The sequence below is a fragment of the Pristiophorus japonicus genome, chromosome 15, assembly GCF_044704955.1.
Source record: "Pristiophorus japonicus isolate sPriJap1 chromosome 15, sPriJap1.hap1, whole genome shotgun sequence".
NCBI lineage: Eukaryota > Metazoa > Chordata > Chondrichthyes > Pristiophoridae > Pristiophorus > Pristiophorus japonicus.
In genome coordinates this window covers 69,451,748-69,474,635 of record NC_091991.1, presented here as the reverse complement: position 1 = coordinate 69,474,635, position 22,888 = coordinate 69,451,748, and the positions used below count along the sequence as shown (strand labels likewise).

The 22,888-nt window shown below is 45.0% G+C and overlaps 1 protein-coding gene across 1 annotated transcript in view; it reads right to left on the bottom strand.

Moving 5' to 3' along the window:
• The window catches only part of ptprz1a (protein tyrosine phosphatase receptor type Z1a), a 298,658-nt gene that overhangs the window by 19,032 nt on the left and 256,738 nt on the right, over window positions 1-22,888 (bottom strand). The window contains exons 18-22 of the mRNA XM_070901676.1: window positions 17,716-17,798; window positions 15,309-15,443; window positions 13,840-13,974; window positions 13,502-13,665; window positions 9,336-9,471 (exon numbers count right to left, since the gene is read on the bottom strand). Coding sequence (XP_070757777.1) covers window positions 9,336-9,471; window positions 13,502-13,665; window positions 13,840-13,974; window positions 15,309-15,443; window positions 17,716-17,798 — 653 coding nt within the window. The remainder of the gene's footprint in view (window positions 1-9,335; window positions 9,472-13,501; window positions 13,666-13,839; window positions 13,975-15,308; window positions 15,444-17,715; window positions 17,799-22,888) is intronic.

Genomic DNA, 22,888 nt, shown 5'->3' with positions numbered 1-22,888 from the left:
ACGAGAGGAAGCTTGCAGTGAATATAAAAACGGACTGCAAAAGCTTCTATAAATATGTGAAGAGAAAAAGATTAGTAAAGACAAACGTAGGTCCCTTGCTGTCGGATTCAGGTGAATTTATAATGTGGAACAAAGAAATGGCAGACCAATTGAACAAATACTTCGGTTCTGTCTTCACGAAGGAAGATACAAATAACCTTCCGAAGGTACTAGGGAACAGTGGATCTAGTGAGAAGGAGGAACTGAAGGATATCCATATTAGGTGGGAAATTGTGTTAGGGAAATTGATGGGATTGAAGGCCGATAAATCCACGGGGCCTGATAGTCTGCATCCCAGCATACTTAAGGAAGTGGCCCTAGAAATAGTGGATGCATTGGTGATCATTTTCCAACAGTCTATCGACTCTGGATCAATTCCCATGGACTGGAGGGTTGCTAATGTAACACCATTTTTTTAAAAGGGAGAGAAAAAAAAGGAGAGAGAAAACTGTTAATTATAGACCGGTTAGCTTGACATCAGTAGTGGGGAAAATGTTGGAATCAATCATTAAGGATGAAATAGCAGCACATTTGAAAAGCAGTGACAGGATCGGACCAAGTCAACATGGATTTATGAAAGGGAAATCATGCTAGTTAGCAATCTTGTTGTGCGAGGCACCTTGGGGAAGAGTGACCATAATATGGTAGAATTCTTCATTAAGATGGAGAGTGACACAGTTAATTCAGAGACTAGGGTCCTGAACTTAAGGAAAGGTAACTTCGATGGTATGAGACATGAATTGGCTAGAATAAACTGGCGAATTATACTAAAAGGGTTGACAGTGGATAGGCAATGGCAAATATTTAAAGATCACATGGATGAACTTCAACAATTGTATATCCTGTCTGGAATAAAAATAAAACGGGGAAGGTGGCTCAACCATGGCTAACAAGGGAAATTAAAGATAGTGTTAAATCCAAGGAAGAGGCATATAAATTGGCCAGAAAAAGCAGGAAACCTGAGGACTGGGAGAAATTTAGAATTCAGCAGAGGAGGACAAAGCGTTTAATTAGGAGGGGGAAAATAGAGTATGAGAGGAAGCTTGCTGGGAACATAAAAACTGACTGCAAAAGCTTCTATAGATATGTGAAAAGAAAAAGATTAGTGAAGACAAAAGTAGGTCCATTACAGTCAGATTCAGGTGAATTTATAATGGGGAACAAAAAAATGGCAGACCTGTTGAACAAATACTTTGATTCTGTCTTCGAAGGAAGACACAAATAACCTTCCGGAAATACTAGGGGACTGAGGGTCTAGTGAGGAAGAACTGAAGGAAATCTTTAATAGGCTGGAAATTGTGTTAGGGAAATTGATGGGATTGAAGGCCGATAAATTACCGGGGCCTGATGGTCTGCATCCCAGAGTACTTAAGAAAGTGGCCCTCGAAATAGTGGATGCATTGGTGATCATTTTCCAACAGTCTATCGACTCTGGATCAGTTCCTATGGACTGGAGGGTAGCTAATGTAACACCACTTTTTTAAAAAGGGAGGGAGAAAATTGGTAATTATAGACCGGTTAGCCTGACATCAGTAGTGGGGAAAATGTTGGAATCAATTATTAAAGATGAAATAGCAGTGCATTTGGAAAACAGTGACAGGATCGGTCCAAGTCAGCATGGATTTATGAAAGGGAAATCATGCTTGACAAATCTAGAATTTTTTGAGGGTATAACTAGTAGAGTGAGCAAGGGAGAACCAGTGGATGTGGTGTATTTGGACTTTCAAAAGACTTTTGACAAGGTCCCACACAAGAGACTGATGTGCAAAATTAAAGCACATGGTATTGGGGGTAATGTACTGACGTGGATAGAGAACTGGTTGGCAGACAGGAAGTAGAGAGTCGGGATAAACGGGTCCTTTTCAGAATGGCAGGCAGTGATTAGTGGGGTGCCGCAGGGCTCAGTGCTGGGATCCCAGTTATTTACAATATACATTAATGATTTAGATGAAGGAATTGAGTGTAATATCTCCAAGTTTGCAGATGACACTAAGCTGGGTGGCGGTGTGAGCTGTGTGGAGGATGTTAAGAGACTGCAGGGTGACTTGGACAGGTTAGGTGAGTGGGCAACTGCATGGCAGATGCAGTATAATGTGGATAAATGTGAGGTTATCCACTTTGGTGGCAAACACACGAAGACAGAATATTATCTGAATGGTGGCAGATTAGGAAAAGGAGAGGTGCAACGAGACCTGGGTGCCATGGTACATCAGTCATTGAAAGTTGGCATGCAGGTACAGCAGGCGGTGAAGAAGGCAAATGGTATGTTGGCCTTCATAACTAGGGGATTTGAGTATAGGATAGCTAGGGGATTTGAGTATAGGAGCACAGGGCCTTGGTGAGGCCTCACCTGGAATATTGTGTTCAGTTTTGGTCTCCTAATCAGAGGAAGGATGTTCTTGCTATTGAGAGAGTGCAGCAAAGGTTCACCAGACTGATTCCCGGGATGACAGGACTGATATATGAGGAGAGACTAGATCGACTGGGCCTGTATTCAGTAGAGTTTAGCAGGATGAGAGGGGATCTCATAGAAACATATAAAATTCTGACGGGACTGGACAGGTTAGATGCAGGAAGAATGTTCCCGATGTTGGGGAAGTCCAGAGCCAGGGGACACAGTCTAAGGATAATGGGTAAGCCATTTAGCACTGAGATGAGGAGAAACTTCTTTACTCAGAGAGTTGTTAACCTGTGGAATTTTCTACCGCAGAGTTGTTGATGCCAGTTCATTGGATATATTCAAGAGGGAGTTAGATATGGCCCTTATGACTAAGGGGATCAAGGGGTATGGAGAGAAAGCAGGAAAGGGGTACTGAGGTGAATGATCAGCCATGATCTTATTGAATGGTGGTGCAGGCTCGATGGGCTGAATGGCCTGCTCCTGCATCTATTTTCTATATTTCTATATTTCTATAATTAGTGATTGGTTCTAAAAGTTTTTAATTCTAGTCTCTTATTTAGAATTTAGAATAAATTTAGTTATACTTTTAGTTTAGACTTTACTCCCCACATTTTCCATGCCAGTTTCAAAAAACTTTGGCCAAATTTGTATTTTTACTTTCCATATTCTTTTCAGTATTTTTATTTAAAAAAGGATCTTACATAACTCACATGCCAACAACCAATGATACATAATAATTTATTTGCCTACTTCAACTTTCAACATTTGCTGCAAAAGTTATGGACTTCATCCAAGAAATGTAGTTTGTCATCTCAGATCAGTTTTATTATTTAAGATTTAAAACCAAATTCAATTGAGTTGACTATGCAGTTTCTATGCAGTTTTTCTTCCTCAATTTGGTCAACAGCTTATAACCTAGAATGGGGATAACAAGGAGTGATACAAGTCTTTGGGCTCAATTTTCCACAATGCCGTTTTTTGCCGTATTTCATGAGTTATGCCTGTTTTTTTGGCAACGACTACTCAAAAAAAAAAACTTTAATATTTCCCCGTTCTCATTTTTTAAATTGGCGCAGCGCTGCCGGTCCTTTAGCTTCAGGGGGTGGAGCCTAATGTCTGCGCCGAAAAAACATTGCCCCCCTTCTGCACATGTGCGAAAAAAGAATGATGCTTTTTATGTGACTGCTATGGGCGTGCATGCCCAGTACACCTCCCGGTCTGCATTCAGCCAGTTGTCTGTGAGAACTGTGTGAGAACTTTAATTCTCAGTAGAAAAAAAATCAAAGCTGCGATATGCAACGCGGCTCAAGGACCAAGAATTTCTCACAAGAGGAAGTGGAGGCACTATTTACTGTAATTGAGGCCAGATGGCATGAGCTGGACACCAGCAGAGGTCACATAAAAATTTCACCAAGAGAAAAGAAGAAACGCTGGAACCAACTTACACAAGATTACTGTGCAATGGTGACCACCCCGAGGTCTGGAGGCCAGTGCAAAAAGAAATGGCAGGACCTTGGTCAAGTAGTTCGTGTAAGTAATATTTTCATTTATTCAATGGAATTGCAATTGTAAATGTGACCATCACTATGTCCCACCCAGCAGAAAGACACCCTCTCTAAAAAGTTATGTTTTCATCTTTGCAGAGGAAGGTGGCTCACAACAAGAGAGAGAACTCGAACAGGAGGAGGCCTGGCAAATCTGCATCCACTGACACCCTCGGAAGACAGGGTTGCTGCTTTGATGGGTCCTGCCTGGAGAAAAGCAACCACCACTGCACAAGCTGGGCCCACACTCGAGGGAGAGGGTAAGTCCTGCAAATTCCACATTCTGGCTTTGCTAATAGTTAAGTACTTTGCGGGCTAGTCATGTTTTGGTTCATGGGGATGTCTCTACCAGCTACGCTTTGGTGGATGCAATGTGCTATCATTCATCGTGGTCCTTCAAATGAGCCTGCTGCCTGTGCTATGTGAGTCTACTCATAACATCCTGCCCCCTCCTTTGCTGCTAACCTGTTATATTTTTCAGAACTTGAGGCCAACCTTGACGAGACTGAAGCCGATGCAGTAGAAGATTCAGACGGGGACGAGCCTGAAGAGGAGAACATCTTCCAATCCCACCTTCCAGACCAAGACCATGGGGGTGAGGGGAGGATGAAGCCCCCACTGTTGTACTCACTCCGGAGGAGGTACTGGTGCCGCCCATTAAGGTGCCAGCCCCTTTTCTGAGTGGTGTTGAGTGTTGGGACATTTCCTGGTTTCACACAGTCCGAGACTGGGGTTCCATGGGGTACAGCAAGCCACACCCAGGGCCCCACCGTCCGAGGCTGCGGGTCCCAATGGGATGCAGTGAGCCATACCCAGAGCCCCACCGTCCAAGGCTGCGGGTCCCAGTGGGATGCAGCGAACCACACCCAGGGTGAGGAGTGGAAGAAGAGCTCGACAGCGCTCTCCTGAGGTGCAGGATATAATAGATGTGGTACAGATGATGGCAATGAGTGGGGAGAGCAATGACCTTAAACGGTCACTCCTGGACACCATCAGTGGGGTGGATGAAGAGGTATCGGGACTGTCAGGAGAAGTAACAACACTCTCACGAGAAATGGGAACACTGTCCGGGCACATTCGGGAGGGAATGTCGCAGGTAGTTGATACACTGTCGGTGAACTTGAGGGAGGGAATGTTGCAGGTCGCTGATACACTGTCAGTGAACATGAGGGAGGGAATGTTGCAAGTAGTTGAGACACTGTCAGGGCATGAGGGAGGGAATGTCGGATTAGCTGCTGCAATAAGGGAACACGCCCAGACCCCACGGCTATTAACAGAATCAACTGCCACTCCCATTCCAATCCCCAGACTAGCCTCTGAAGAGGCCCAAGCCGGGCTTTCCATTACCGCCTTTCCACCGCCCCCCCCCCCCATCAAGAAGTGCGTATTACCCGAGATGCTCGAAAGAATAAGCTTGGTACCAACCCGAGAAATGCTGCGCCACTGCCTGCGGACAGGAGTGGTGGAGTCACCAAGACCAAGCGCAGCGGGCAGGCTTAGAATAAAGTGGAGGAGAGATGGGCGCAGCCTTTCTTTGCTGCTGTTGTTATTATTATTGTTGTTACTATTGTAACTGTTCTAAAATTAAATGTTTTTTGTAAGTGATGTAAATTTACAAGTTTAAAAGTTTGTAAGTGACCTTAAAATTTGTAAGTGATCCTAACTGAAAGCTTTAAAGTTTAATACAAGAATATTTTTATTAAAGTTAAGTTAAATACAAACAAGTGTTTGTTAAACTTTTGAATAAAATATATTTTAAATTAGAATTGAATCATTTCCATTATTTGTTCCATTATTAACACAACTTTTTGAACTAAAGAAGAATCATTTCCATTATTTGTTCCATTATTAACACAACACAAGATTAGGGAACAGGTCCAAACAGTAAATATGGTCCATGTGGAATAGTTGCCGCTGAGCATTCAGGCAGCAAAGCGTTCACGGATGAGCTGCTGGCATAAGGCTTGAGCAATTGTTAAAGGGGCATGACGGCCCACCCTCCGTCATCGTGCTCCGGGTTCAGGTAGTTGCATGGCTTCCTCCTCCTCGTCATCTGCATCTTCCTCCTCATTATCAGCCACTCTCATCTCATGTGGGTCTTCTAGTACTAGCTGCTGCTTCATGATGGCTAAATTATGCAGCATGCAGCACACAACAGTGAACTGACCGACAATCTCAGGGGAGTATTGCAAGTAGCCTCCAGAATGGTCCTGGCACCGGAAACGCTGCTTCAAGATGCCAGTGGTCCTCTCTATTACGCTGCGTGTCGCAATGTGTGACGTGTTGTACAGTATTCCCGGTCAACTTCTGTCCGGGTCACGCTAGGGGCGTCATGAGTCAGGTGGCGAGGCCGTACCCTTTGTACCCCAGCAGCCAGCTCTGCCCTTCTGGCTGCTGCTGAAACATGTCAGATATAACGCTCTCACATAGGATGAACACATCATGGGTGCTCCCAGGGTATCTCGCATCAACTGACATGATGCGAAGCGTGTTGTCACAGACGAGATGCACATTCATGGAGTGGAAGCCTTTTCTGTTCCTGTACATCTAGGAATCCTCCAAAGGTGCTTGCAAGGCAATATGGGTAAAATCAATGCAGCCCTGTACCTTTGGGAAGCCAGCAATCCTGGAGAAGCCCACAGCCCTGTTACGCATTGCCTGGGTGGTCATGGGGAACTTTATGTAGTCATCCCTCTGGGCATATAGTGCAGCAATCACCTGCCGAATGCAGATATGTGTTTCATGTTGAGAAATGGTGCACGCATCCCCAGTTGTGGTCTGGAATGATCCAGATGCATAAAATGAAAGTGCAGCTGTAACCTTCACTTCAACTGACAAAGCAGTTCTGCTGACACTTCTAGGTTGCAGGTCTTCTTTTATTAACTCACAGATCGCGGTTACAATTTCTTTGCAAAATGCAGCCTTCTCACACATTCTGCATCACTCAGGTGCAGGTATAAACATCTGTCTTGATGTACCCAACGTGGGTAAGGCCTCCTGCCCATCATCCTACGTGCTCTGAGGTTCCTCAGGTAATGCTGTCTAATGAATCTTTTCCTCCGCAGCATCATCATGCAGAAGGCTTGCACGGGGTATGGCATTGTCAATATTGCCCCCATAATTAAATTGTAGCTTTGCAAGGAGTTTAAAACAGCAGGACAAAGCACTCACACCTTCTTTCCTCTGTCTCCCCAAGGTCGACGCCCTAGTATGGACCACACCCTGGTCTGCGCATGCGCAATAAACTTGTTTAGAATGGGAAGCTAGGCATTCAATGAAGAAACAAAGTCTAATGCAATTCTTTAATTTTTGATTCTTTTTCAAAGTACCACCCCCACCACCGAACGTCTCCTCGCTGGGCTCGAGGGTGGGCTTCTTTTGAAGCTGCTGTATAGCTTAAGGGTTCTCATCCCTTCAGTTCGGCTTCCACCCCACCCCACACCCCCCGGGCTTCTTTTGAAGCCAAGCACCGAGTCCCTGTGTCCAGGTGAGGGAGCAATTCTGCCGGCTGACGCTCCGACCCTCGAGCCCGGTGAGGAGACGTTCGGTGGTGGCGTGGTACTTTGGAAAAAAAGCAAAAATTCAAGAATTGCATTAGACTTCCATTTTCTCCCCTTTGACTTTGAAAAGATTAAGCTTCATGATGCATATTCTTTGCCTTCTTTCTCGCCACCATGCTCCAGCTCAGTCAACAAGCTCCCCGCTGGAGTGGAACTAAACTACAGAACCAGTGGGAACCTGTTCAACATGCACCTGCTCCAGGCAAAATCACCCCAACCTCTGTCGTCGAGCTACAGTACCCAGACGACGCCTGCGTCTGCGCACAGAGGCTGAACTCCAGGACATAGTCGACGTATTTACTGAGGCGTACGAAAGCATGGGCCTCATGCTAAACATCCGTAAGACAAAGGTCCTCCATCAGCCTGTCCTCGCTGCACAACACTGCCCCCTAGTCATCAAGCGTGGCCCTGGACACTGTGGACCACTTTCCATATCTCGGGAGCCTCTTATCAACAAGAGCAGGCATCGACGACGAGATCCAACACCGCCTCCAATGCACCAGTGCAGCCTTCGGCCACCTGTTTGAAGACCAGGCCCTCAAAACTGCCAGCAAGCTCATGGTCTACAGGGCTGTAGTAATACCCTCCCTCCTGTATGGCTCAGAGACATGGACCATGTACAGTAGACACCTCACATCACTGGAGAAATATCACCAACAATGTCTCCACAAGATCCTACAAATCCCCTGGGAGGACAGGCACACCAAAATCAGCATCCTTGTCCAGGCTAACATCCCCAGCATTGAAGCACTGACCACACTCGATCATCTCTGCTGGGCAGGCCACATAGTTCGCATGCCAGACACGAGACTCCCAAAGCAAGTGCTCTACGCGGAGCTCCTTCACGGCAAACGAGCCAAAGGTGGGCAGCGGAAACGTTACAAGGACACCCTCCCTGATAAAGTGCGACATCCCCACTGACACCTGGGAGTCCCTGGCCAAAGACCGCCCTAAGTGGAGAAAGTGCATCCGGGAGGGCGCTGAGCACCTCGAGTCTCAATGCCGAGAGCATGCAGAAATCAAGTGCAGGTAGCAGAAAAAGCATGCGGCAACCAGTCCCACCCACCCCTTCCCTCAATGACTATCTGTCCTACCTGTGACAGAGTCTGTTGCTCTTGTATTGCACTGTTCACTCATCAAAGAACTCACTTCAGGAGTGGAAGCAAGTCTTCCTCGATTCTGAGGGACTGCCTATGATGATGATGATGATGATGATGACGACTCCCTCCAAAACTTCGCCTAAAAACAATGGCGTCTTTATGTGCCAATTTTTTAATGTGCGCTGGTTTTTCTTAAGTGCCGATAAGGTTTTTTGGGAGTGGTCACATACACCATCCTAGGAAAAATATAAGTTGTCCAAAACATGTGAAAAACAGCCGCAGAAATCAGGTTACACAAAAGAAAATCCAAATTTTTAAAAATCGTAACTAAAGGAGTTACGCTGGCACAGAAACTTTGGGGAAACTTGGAGATTTAAATTTACTCCAAAAATCGGCGCAGGTAACTGGGGAAAATTGAGCCCTTTGATCTCATCATTTGTCATTCTTTTCTCCAGTCTGACACAATGTACCTAATGTTATCTCACAATTCACTCTTGTATTTCAAATAAAGTACATCTGATGTCTCTTCATTTAGAATAACAGTTTTTTCCTTTCTAAAATTCAGAAGACATTTGGTTCCTCGTGAAAGGTCAAGTTGTTGCATTGCAATCCAAAAAATTTTGCCTCCAATTATTTATTCTAACAAAGAAACTAATGTATCTGTCCTCCCACTCCTTGCAGCTTTCCTTACCTCCGTCTGCACTAAATAGTTCCTTTGTGTTCTGATGTGTTTGAGAAATCCCAGCACATTGACAGTGCTTTTGTGCTTGATCTGTTGTAACATGCTGTCTATGACGATATATGTGCCTGTTCTTCCAACACCAGCACTGCAAGGGAAATTACATGAAATATTACAAAACTAATCAATTTGGGAAACTGCCCAATCCTTCACTGTGACTATATCTATCGGTAGAGGCATTTACAGTTGCGAAGATAAGTAGCATTCTTTTTTCAAAATAATTGGAATTGCCAAATCCAGTTGTTCAGATCTCAATCAAAAGATATAACTGTTCAATGTCAACCCAGGCTTTTCTGCAGAAATGTAGCTAAGAACTCCAGAATGTGTTATGGATACAGTATTAAAATAAAAGGATGAATGCTACTAAATATATTGTGGCAGATCGTTCTGACTTTTAAGCTGGCAAGTTCAGTACAAATTACATTAGTTTTAAGATCACTTGCGGCCTCCCCATCGTCACAAGCAAACATTTATCATTGATGTTTGGAGTAAGGGTTTTAGATGGTCTAAAAGAAGATAGGATGATAGAACTATAATGTTCTCCTGGATTTAACCTGGAGGTGACACTGGCACCAAGGCTCCACAGTGCAATTGGTGGATCTAAACTTAACTACTTTGTTACCTCTAGACTTGACTCCTCCAACTCACTCCTGACCAGCCTTCCACATTAGACACTACGTAAACTTGAAGTCATCCAAAACTCAGCAGCGCGGGTACTAACCCGCACCAAGTCATGATCACGCATCATCCCTGGGCTTTCTGACCTACATTGGCTCCCAGTTAAACAATGCCTCAATTTCAAAATTCTCATCCTTGTTTACAAATCACTCCATGGACTTTCCCCTCCCCTATCTCTGTAATCTTTTTCAGCCTCACAATCCTACAAGATGTCTATGTTCCTCAAGTTCTGGCCCCTTGAACATCCCTCATTATAACTGCTCAACTATCGGTGGACGTGTCTTCAGCTGCCTGGGCCCTAAGCTCTGGAACTCTCTCCCTAAACCTCTACACCTCTCTACCTCTCTTTCCCTTTATGATCCTTGTTAAAATCTACATCTTTAAACAAGCTTTTGATCAGCTGCCTTAATTTCATCTGTGGCTCGGTGTCAAATTTATCTGTTTGTCTGTAACACTGTTGTGAAGTGCCTTGGAATTTTTTACTACATTAAAGGTGATATATAAATAAAAGCTATTACTATTATTATTACTTGTACTTTAGCAGTAGCCAAAGAAAATACTCATAGGCAAAGTTACCGAGAACAGGTGAGAGCAAAATTGTAAACTATTTAATTCTGTTTCTCCTCTTCCCTGAACACATTAAGGGTCATTTTAACTTAATTCTCTTGGTGGAAAACTGATGCGATCACATCCAGTCCAATTTTAGTTTCCATTGAAGTCAATCGTAAAATGTTCAGCTGATCTGCTCCCGTCAGTTTTGCACCAGGCGAGTTAGGTGAAAATGATTTCCACTGGGGGCAGTGCCCACATAATTGCTGGTATAGAAACATAGAAAATAGGCACAGGAGTAGGCCATTCGGCCCTTCGAGCCTGCACCACCATTCGGCTGATCATGCAACTTTAGTACGTCATTCCTGTTTTCTCTCCATACCCCTTGAACCCTTTAGCCATAAGGGCCACATCTAACTCCCTTTTGAATATATCTAACGAACTGGCCTCAACAACTTTCTGTGGTAGAGAATTCCACAGGTTCACAATTCTCTGAGTGAAGAAGTTTCTCTTCATCTCGGTCCTAAATGGCTTACCCCTTATCCTTCTCTTCCTGCATCTAACCTGTCCAATCCCGCCAGAATTTTATATGTTTCTGTAAGATCCCCTCTCATTCTTTTAAATTCCAGTGAATATAAGCCTAGTCGATCCAGTCTTTCTTCATACATCAGTCCTGCCATCCCGGGAATCAGTCTGGTGAACCTTCACTGCACTCCCTCAATAGCAAGAATGTCAGTCCTCAGATTAGGAGACCAAAACTGTACACAGTATTCAAGGTGTGGCCTCACCAAGGCCCTGCACAACTGCAGTAAGACCTCCCTGCTCCGAGATTCAAATCCTCTCGCTATGAAGGCCAACATGCCATTTGCCTTCTTTACCTGCATGCCAACTTTCAGTGACTGATGTACCATGGCACCCAAGTCTCGTTGCACCTCCCCTTTTCCTAATCTGTCGTCTTTCAGATAATATTCTGCCTTCCTGTTTTTGCCACCAAAGTGGATAACCCCACATTTATCTACATAATACTGCATCTGCTATGCATTTGCCCACTCACCTAACCTGTCCAAGAGACCCTGCAGTCTCTTAGCATCCTCCTCACAGCTCACACTGCCACCCAGCTTAGTGTCATCTGCAAACTTGGAGACATTACATTCAATTCCTTCATCTAAATTAATGTATATTGTAAATAGCTGGGGTCGCAGCACTGAACTCTGCAGCACCCCACTAGTCATTGCCCGCCATTCTGAAAAGGACCTGTTTATTCCCACACTTTGCTTCCTGTCTGCCAACCAGTTCTCTGTCCACGTCAATACATTACCCCCAATAACATGTGCCTTAATTTTGTACACTAATCTCTTGTGTGGGACCTTGTCAAATGCCTTTTGAAAGTCCAAATACACCACATCCACCGGTTCTGTCTTGTCCACTCTACTAGTTACATCCACAAAAAATTCTCGAAGGTTTGTCAAGCATGATTTCCCTTTCATAAATCCATGCTGACTTGGACCGATCCTGTCACTGCTTCCCAAATGTGCTGATATTACATCTTTAATAATTGATTCCAACATTTTCCCCACTACCAATGTCAGGCTAACCGGTCTATAATTCACTGTTTTCTCTCTCCCTCCCTTTTTAAAAAGTGGGGTTACATTAGCTACCCTCCAATCCATAGGAACTGATCCAAAATCTATAGAATGTTGGAAAATGACCACTAATGCATCCACTATTTCAAGGGCCACTTCCTTAAGTACTCTGGAATGCAGACTATCAGGCCCTGGGAATTTATCAGCCTTCAATCCCATCAATTTCCCTAACACAATTTCCTGACTAATAAGGATTTCCTTCAGTTCCTCCTTCTCGCTAGACCCTCGGTCCCCTAGTATTTCCGGAAGTTTATATCTTACCCAAGTGGCCATTCATGTGTGCTGAGCCTTGATGGTGAGCATCAGACAGAGCTGCATTTACATAGTATCTGCTCATGTCCTCATGTCATCCAAAATCCCTATGTAACCAATTACTTTTTGAAATGTAGTCATTGTTATTATGTAAGCAGTCTTGGCAGCCAACCTATTAACAGCAAAGTCCTATAAAGAGTAATTAGCATGAATGGCCGGTTAACCTGTCCCTGGTGGGAGTTGTTTGAGGGAAGAATATTGGCCAGAAGATTAGGAGAATTCCCTGCTGTTTGAATATTGCCATGGGGATTGTTTACATTCATCTGAATATGCAGGTAGGGCATCAGTGTAACATATCATCTGAATGATGGTGCTTCCAACAATGCAGCATTCCTTCAGTACCGAAGAAAAGTCAGTCTAAATAACACAACTCTTCTGGTGCATTTCCATTGTAACTCCAAATGTGTGTGCACTGGAACAGTCCTGGGGATTCCTTAAACTAGGGATTCCCTGGGGTTTTGTAATGATGGAGCCTCTGCCCGCTCCTTATATGGCCAGTGACAGAGAAGGCTGGATAGTGATCTCCCATTGTTAGCATCCAACATGCAATTCCATGGTATAGAGTAACGCCCATATACATCTGCCTGCTTCCCCAATGATGGACCGTTACCAGAACTTCAGAAGACCACAGAGCACTGGACTAGTGTCTTATTTCCCTATTCCACGCCAGTCATCTTCATCACCCCTCCGAGAAAGATTCCCAATTATTCGGCAGCTTTGTGATTTGGACCTCAACCTGCTACAAACAGCACTGAGCCTGTCAACTCATTGTACTTAACAATGAAGAATGCTTGATAGCTGATAGCAAACACAGGATAAGAAGCATTGTTCGCCTACTGTAGCATTCAGTCCGCCACCAGTTCAAAGGTAAAAACATTTAAACACCTTCACGCTGCTCCAAACTAAAATTATTCCAAAGTGAATAAAGTCGTGTACCTGCAATGAACTACAACAGGTCCCATAAGATTGGTCTTAGAGGCTGCTGAGTGTCGTATAAATGTTAATACAGGAAGAGCATACTCTGGAACACCCATATCAGGCCATTGAGTGTAATGATACTGGGTCACTATATGATCATTCTGCCTTCCTTTCTGTGATCCCTGTGGTGTATCAGAAAACATACTTTCAGTAGCAGTCCTATTTTTCTTTTAAAACAGAAAATACAGAATAAGTCCATTTATGCATTAATTTTAATTCAGAAAGTTATGAGAATTTTTGCCACTTCACACAAGTAGATTTTTTTTTTGTATTTTCAGACTGGCACATTCACATACCTTCTTAAACTTTGTACTGCGAATAGAAAACTGTCTCACGGTGTAATAAGACAACACTTTAGTGCTCCTCAGCGAGACAAGAATGCTTCCATATTCTTCAGTGTTTTCGGATGGCCAGTACTGATCGCATTTTCTCTGAACAGAAATAAACACTCGTGTCAAGGAAAGTTTGTGTATTCTCAATCCAGGACATTTTTGGGAGCATTCTTACTCAGGATGGCTCATATTTGTACTGATTCGGTGAGGCTAACTCTCTCAGGTTAGGTTGAATCAGGCATCATTCCACTGTGACCTGACTGTACTCACTTGACCTGGGAGAACGTTATGCTGGCAGTTATGTACACAGAATGGAAATTGTTCCATTCCCCAGTGTGAACATCTGTTGTCATGAATGCATTAAAACTGAACGTCAAGAAAAGAAATGTAGCATCTTTTATTTGACTGCCATACTGCACCAAGAAGTGTAGAATTGGACTCTCTTTTCACAATGACAAGTGGGAACTGTATTCACTACCTGCTTTCAAGGCAGTACAACAGAGATATTAAGAAGGGTGAAATTTGGGTTACTGTCCCTCACAGGAAGTGGAGCGCAATGCTGCGCCCCCCACTTCCTGTTGGGGCGCTGTCCGGAACGCCAGGCGGGCGTGATCGGCAGCGCCATGCAGCTTCTCCACGCAGTGCTGACGAGTTTCAACATCCTCCCCTTCCATTTGGGGGGGGGGGGGGGGGGGGGAGGAATGCTGCAAACTCTGCAGGCCATTTGAAGACCTCTACTGGGTCACCAGGGCTGCGTGGTGCCATGGCAGCAGGCCGGTTCCCAATCGGGGTGCCGGGCTGCACGATCACGGCCCGGATCACACATCATTGATGGAGCACGGGCCGACCGGTGAGTTGGCCGAAGAAATAAAATGGCGGCGCAGCACACCTCCCTTTTAACATCTGCCCCGGAAGCAGAAGTTGGCCCGGTTCATGACCAGTGAGGCTGGCGCTAGCATTGCCCGTGGCAGCCTCATGGGGCACTAGACAATTTCTGGCGTGGCTGGAAAGGGGTCACTGCTGGGCGCAAAGGGGTTGCCGCGCATGGCAATGACGACATCGGCGGAGGCGTGGCAGCCCGGGGCCTTACTAACGGTGCAATATCAGGTTCGCATATCCGCTAACTCCTGTGCAATTTCATTGGAGCTGGTAACGCCCCACCCCTCTGCCATGGACGGAAACAGTTTTACGCCCTGTTATCGCCCCCCAGTGGTGCTAACGGGAGATGCAGTACAGGGCAATCTCGGCCCCTAAGTCTCAAATGTTTCACAACGGGCATGGTTAATGACTGATAACGGCATTCTAATCAAAGGAACAGCAATGTCCCCCACTCTTCATTCCAAAGCCAAATAGGCATTGGTAATGTCAGCTACATTATTCCTAGTAACACCGAGATCTGTATGCAAGAGTTCTCAGCGAAATCTCAGACTTACCCTTCCTTTTTCCACCAGGTTGGTGATCATAATAATAACTCCCACGTTGTGCTCCCATATCATCCGCCAGAAATCTTCAGCTGTAGATTTAAGTGGCCCTTGAGCTGCTATGTAGGCTTTCTGCCTGTCGTATCCCTGTTGAATATAGTTAAGAAACGTGTTGTATTATCTTCCTGTTTCTGTTATTATTTAGCACACAAGGCAGTTGACAGATATTCAAAAGAAAGGATCCAAAGCACATTAATATGCCTTCTAGGAGCATCTAGGAAGATCGCCCACATCATGTGGAGTTAAGGTTACACAAACGTACATTTACAAAAATGCTTGAAAAGTCAGGAACGAGAAGACACTTCAGCCTTTCACCCCTCTGATATGCAATTAGAATCAGAATGATACTGCACAGAAGGAGGCTATTCAGCCCATCGTGCCTGTGCCGGCTCTTTGAAAGAGCTATCCAATTAGTCCTACTCCCCTGCTCTTTCCCCATATAGCCCTGCAAATCTTTCCCCTTCAAGTATTTATTAAATTCCCATTTGAAAGGGAACTCTTCCATTGTACCATCTAACTACATCCTGAACAGCTCCAATTTTTTGCCTCCCATCTTCCACCCTACATAAACTGGTGCTCATCCAAAACTCTGCTGCTCGTATCCTAACTCAAGTCCGGCTCACCCATCACCGCTGTGCTCGCTCACCTACATTGGCTCCCGGTCCAGCAGCACCTCGATTTTAAAATTCTCATCCTTGTTTACAAATCCCTCCATGGCCTTGCCCCTCCCTATCTCTGTAATCTCCTCCAGCCCTACAAGCCTCCAAGATCTTTGCACTCCTCCAATTCTGGTATCTTGCCCATTGGTGGCCGTGCCTTAAGCTGCATTGGCCCCAAGCTCTGGAATTCCCTCCATAAACCTCTCCACCTCTCTCTCCTCCTTTAAGATGCTCCTTAAAATCTACCTCTTTGACCAAGCTTTTGGTCATCTAATATCGCCTTCTGTGGCTCGGTTTCAAAGTATTTATTGATAATACTCTTTTTAAGCGCCTAGGAACGTTTTGCTACGTTAAAAGCGCTATATAAATGTAAGTTGTTGCTATTGTTGTTTTGTTCTTAGGATCTCTGGGAGAATATCGACTACAGTTAATCAGTGAAACTAATCAAGTGCTGGGCAGAGAAATCTCTTAGTAAAAGCATTCCTAACATTTGGGATACTAATAATAATGGAAAACGGCAATACCAGAAATTTCCTCAGGAATTCTCCCTGTAACTTTGTCAGAACAACAACTTGCATTTATATAGCAGCTTTAACATAGTGAAACATCCCAAGGTGCTTCACAGGAGTATTAAGATACTTGACACCGAGCCACATCAGGAGAAATTAGGCCAAGTGACTGGGAATTCCAGAGCTTAGGGCCGAGGCAACAGAAGACACGGCCACCAATGGTTGAGCGATTCTGATCACGGATGCTCAGGAGGGCAGAATTAGAGAAGTGCAGATACAGTGGGGGATTGTGGGGCTGGAGGAGATTACAGAGCTAAGGAGGGGCGAGGCCATGGAGGGATTTGAAAACATCGATGAGAATTGTGAAATCGAGGTGTTGCTTAACCGGGAGCCAATGTACGTCTGCGAGCACAGAGGTGATGGGTGAGTGGGTCTTGGTGCGAGTTAGGACACGGGCTGCCGAGTTTTGGATCACCTCTAGTTTATGTAGGGTAGAATGTGGGAGGCCAGCCTGGAGTGCATTGGTATAGTCAAGTCTAGAGGTAACAAAGACCTGGATGAGGGCTTCAGCAGGGGATGAGCTGAGGCAAGGACGGAGATGGGCAAGGTTACGGAGGTGGAAATAGGCAGTCTTAGTTATGCTGAGGATAAGCCCTGGATCAACCGCTTAAACAGGGTTTCCAGCGTTCATCTGCTGAAGGTATGGCGATTAATTGGGATCACACCCTTGCCGCAGAAAATCCCAGTGAAAATGCTTATGCAAGTGAGGGAATGGTGGATGAATGAAGTTGTGCAGAATTAGTGGAGCATTTATGATGAAGGAAAGCCAAATAGCAATGCAGAGTAAATGAAGCTGATGAAACACGGGACAGGTCACAATGACATATACACATCAACGCTTCCTCACCTGACTGTTCTATCCCTCACATAGCTTACCCATCTGCAACAGCACGGGAGATATACGTATAGCAACACTTTATCCAGTTCTTACAGAAATTGCAATGTTATAAACGCAAAGCTGCACATTTAAGCACTACATAATACAATAATACATAAACAGAGACTTTAAAGTAAAAACTTGTAAGATTTGGGATGTTTTCAGAGTAATCCGATGAATTGTGAATAAGCCATATCTTTGAAACCGCTCCCTGCCACCCCAGAATGTGAAACAAGATTCCGTATCTTACTTACATCGACATAATTGGCATTGATGTAATCGCTGTGCTTGGAGTCCTTTTCTGCAAGGGGGGACAGTTTAACTCTGCTGTGGTCGACTGGGGCAAACAAAAGCAGCCTTTATTTTTTCAGAATAAATCAAATTTTGCAGGTAATGCAGGATAAAAACAAAGAGAAATGCATCCACGAACGCAGTCCGGTCAAAACCCAGGAGTGTAAATACAACTATTACATTCCCCGCTGTGTGCTGAGGTGGGCAGAACATGAACACTTTGATCTGCTTCATTAAGGAAATTGCTTCAAATCAAAGCAGACTAGAGGGATAAATGTCCCAGGTTTGGGGCCCTTATTCTGGCAAAGACATTCAAGCTGCACAAGGGCATATGATTCACATATTGTAATATAATGGGCTCAATTTTCCCCAGTGATTTGCGCTTTTTTTTTGGAGCAGGCCGCTCTTTTTGGCCTAAGTTGAAAAACCACAGTTTCCACAATCAATTTGCACCAGTGTACCTCAGTTAGTTACGATTTTTTTAGGTCAGGTTTTTTTTTCAGCCAAAGGAGGCATAACCAGCCACCTACGCCAATTCTGGCCATTTAGGGAAGTTTGGCCAGCTGAGAGTTACTCCAGTTGTGCTCAGGCCAGCGTATGTGGCCTCTGCCGAAAAACCTTCCGGAGAGTTAAGAAAATGGGTGCAGCAGATGCTCGGACACACTAAAAGAATTGAAAAGAGAGAGAGAGAGAGAGAGATGGAGATGAAAAGAAAATCCGGGGACTGAGAATGGGAGCGGACCGGGTGAATGGGGAAGTGAATGGGAGCGGACCGGCAAGCCCTTTGGGCGGGGGTTGGAGGCAAGTTAGTGCAATGTGTTTTTCAATTCTTTTGATGTGTTGGGAGCAGGCTGTATGCTTCACTTTGCAGTCTCAGCTCACATTGTGTCCCTGGTTACCATGGCAGCCCGATTTTTTTGGCACAGATCAAGGCTCCAATCCCAAAACTAAACGTCGGGTTACGCCACGCCAAAATGAAGAAATCTAACGGGGAAACTTAGAATTTTTTTTTTGACGTACTTAGGCCCGAAAAAAAATCGGGCGTAACTCTTCAAGTACGCAAAAAAAATGCTTTGGGGAAAATTGAGCCCAATGTCCCATCATGAAAGACTTTGGACAAAGAAACAGTAAGCCCGTCTATTTCATCCATTGGGAATGTTACGTGGCAAGGTAGGAAGAAATTTCTGTTACTCTGTTGTATAAATGCAGAAGATTCTGTGCAACAGGAGCATTAGAAAGGCGCCTCCCTGTCAGCTACAGGATTTGCTTGGCCGTTATGAGGACAGAGACGATGAGAACAAAAGTTGACAGAAAAGTACAACAGAATGTCGTCATCATAGGCAGTCCCTCGTATCGAGGATGACTTGCTTCCACGCCAAAAAGGGATGAGTTCACAGGTGCTTCCAGGTCCTGAGCTATATCCTGAAGGGTGGAAGATGCCTGTGCGTGGATTTAACGTGTGGTGGCCATTTAATTGTAACTTTCAATCATAATTCTGTTTTGTTTATTGTTTTAGAAAAAAATGGTGCCAGTGGTGAGACTTGTACATTCATTTTCATTGCTGATGGATATCAGTTCACCTAAATAGCTCGCTTTTTTTAACAATGAACTATTCACGTGTTGAACCCTAGTAAAGCAGCAACACTGCGGTTGATCTTCTCAGGGTAGAGAACTAGAAAAGAAATGGACCAGGATTCCTTTTTCTGACTGTTATCCAGTACACCGGTGTGGACACAGCTGAAGCCAGAACTGGCCTTGGTTGTGATGGTCCTTGTGGTCGAACAGCCACCTGAGCCCTACTCTTTGCTTGCGTATAAACACCAGAAAACAGCTGGCACCCATATAACCACACTCCAGTATGATTCACGGCCTGTGGTAACTCAGGGACACTTCCAGTGTCCCTGACAACTACGTGTGCGGGAAGTGTATCTGCCTCCAGCTCCTGACGGTCCGCGTTGCGGAATTGGAGCTGAGGGTGGATTCACTCTGGAGCATTCACGATGCTGAGAATGACGTGAGTAGCACGTGAGGCAAGTTGGTCTGACCGCAGGAGAAGGGTCCACAGCCAGATAGGGAATGGAAGACCAGCAGGAAGAGTAGTGCAAGGAAGGTAGTGCAGGGGTCCCCTGTGGTCATCCCCCTGCAAAACAGATATACTGCTTTGAGTGCTGTTGGGGGGGATGACTCATCAGAGGAGGACAGCAGCAGCCAAGTTCATGGCACCGTGGCTGGCTCTGTTGCACAGGAGGGCAGGAAAAAGAGTGGGAGAGCGATAGTGATAGGGGATTCAATTGTGAGGGGAATAGATAGGCATTTCTGCGGCCGCAACCGAGACTCCAGGATGGTATGTTGCCTCCCTGGTGCAAGGGTCAAGGATGTCTCGGTGCGGGTGCAGGACATTCTAAAAAGGGAGGGAGAACAGCCAGTTGTCGTGGTGCACATTGGTAGCGACATAGGTAAAAAAAAAAGGGATGAGGTCCTACGAAACGAATTTAAGGAGCTAGGAGCTAAATTAAAAAGTAGGACCTCAAAAGTAGTAATCTCGGGATTGCTACCAGTGCCACGTGCTAGTCAGAGTAGGAATCGCAGGATAGCGCAGAAGAATACGTGGCTTGAGCAGTGGTGCAGCAGGGAGTGATTCAAATTCCTGGGGCATTGGGGGAGGTGGGACCAGTACAAACTGGACGGTCTGCACCTGGGCAGGACCGGAACCAATGTCCTAGGGAGAGTGTTTGCTAGTGCTGTTGGGGAGGAGTTAAACTAATATGGCAGGGGGACGGGAACCAATGCAGGGTGACAGAGGGAAACAAAAAGGAGGCAAAAGCAAAAGACAGAAAGGAGATGAGGAAAAGTGGAGGGCAGAGAAACCCAAGGCAAAGAACAAAAAGGGCCACTGTACAGCAAAATTCTAAAAGGACAAAGGGTGTTAAAAAAACAAGCCTGAAGGCTTTGTGTCTTAATGCAAGGAGTATCCGCAATAAGGTGGATGAATTAACTGTGCAAATAGATGTTAACAAATATGATGTGATTGGGATTACGGAGACGTGGCTCCAGGATGATCAGGGCTGGGAACTCAACATCCAGGGGTATTCAACATTCAGGAAGGATAGAATAAAAGGAAAAGGAGGTGGGGTAGCATTGCTGGTTAAAGAGGAGATTAATGCAATAGTTAGGAAAGACATTAGCTTGGATGATGTGGAATCTATAAGAGTAGAGCTGCAGAGCACCAAAGGGCAAAAAACGTTAGTGGGAGTTGTGTACAGACCTCCAAACAGTAGTAGTGATGTTGGGGAGGGCATCAAACAGGAAATTAGGGGTGCGTGCAATAAAGGTGCAGCAGTTATGATGGGTGACTTTAATATGCACATAGATTGGGCTAACCAAACTGGAAGCAATACGATGGAGGAGGATTTCCTGGAGTGCATAAGGGATGGTTTTCTAGACCAATATGCCGAGGAACCAACTAGGGGGGAGGCCATCTTAGACTGGGTGTTGTGTAATGAGAGAGGATTAATTAGCAATCTCATTGTGCGAGGCCCCTTGGGGACGAGTAACCATAATATGGTGGAATTCTGCATTAGGATGGAGAATGAAACAGTTAATTCAGAGACCATGGTCCAGAACTTAAAGAAGGGTAACTTTGAAGGTATGAGGCATGAATTGGCTAGGATAGATTGGCGAATGATACTTAAGGGGTTGACTGTGGATGGGCAATGGCAGACATTTAGAGACCGCATGGATAAACTACAACAATTGTACATTCCTGTCTGGCGCAAAAATAAAAAATAGGAAGGTGGCTCAACCGTGGCTATCAAGGGAAATCAGGGATAGTATTAAAACCAAGGAAGTGGCATACAAATTGGCCAGAAATAGCAGCTAACCTGGGGACTGGGAGAAATTTAGAACTCAGCAGAGGAGGACAAAGGGTTTGATTAGGGCAGGGAAATAGAGTACGAGAGGAAGCTTGCAGGGAACATTAAGGCGGATTGCAAAAGTTTCTATAGATATGTAAAGAGAAAAAGGTTAGTAAAGACAAACATAGGTCCCCTGCAGTCAGAATCAGGGGAAGTCATAACGGGGAACAAAGAAATGGCAGACCAATTGAACAAGTACTTTGGTTTGGTTTTCACTAAGGAGGACACAAACAACCTTCCGGATATAAAAGGGGTCAGAGGGTCTAGTAAGGAGGAGGAACTGAGGGAAATCTTTATTAGTCGGGAAATTGTGTTGGGGAAATTGATGGGATTGAAGGCCGATAAATCCCCAGAGCCTGATGGACTGCATCCCAGAGTACTTAAGGAGGTGGCCTTGGAAATAGCGGATGCATTGGCAGTCATTTTCCAACATTCCATTGACTCTGGATCAGTTCCTATCGAGTGGAGGGTAGCCAATGTAACCCCACTTTTAAAAAAAGGAGGGAGAGAAAACATGGAATTATAGACCGGTCAGCCTGACCTCAGTAGTGGGTAAAATGATGGAATCAATTATTAAGGATGTCATAGCAGCGCATTTGGAAAGAGGTGACATGATAGGTCCAAGTCAGCATGGATTTGTGAAAGGGAAATCATGCTTGACAAATCTTCTGGAATTTTTTGAGGCTGTTTCCAGTAAAGTGGACAAGGGAGAACCAGTTGATGTGGTATATTTTGACTTTCAGAAGGCTTTCGACAAGGTCCCACGCAAGAGATTAATGTGCAAAGTTAAAGCACATGGGATTGGGGGTAGTGTGCTGACGTGGATTGAGAACTGGTTGTCAGACAGGAAGCAAAGAGTAGGAGTAAATGGGTACTTTTCAGAATGGCAGGCAGTGACTAGTGGGGTACCGCAAGGTTCTGTGCTGGGGCCCCAGCTGTTTACATTGTACATTAATGATTTAGACGAGGGGATTAAATGTAGTATCTCCAAATTTGCGGATGACACTAAGTTGGGTGGCAGTGTGAGCTGCGAGGAGGATACTATGAGGCTGCAGAGTGACTTGGATAGGTTAGGTGAGTGGGCAAATGCATGGCAGATGAAGTATAATGTGGATAAATGTGAGGTTATCCACTTTGGTGGTAAAAACAGAGAGACAGACTATTATCTGAATGGTGACAGATTAGGAAAAGGGGAGGTGCAACGAGACCTGGGTGTCATGGT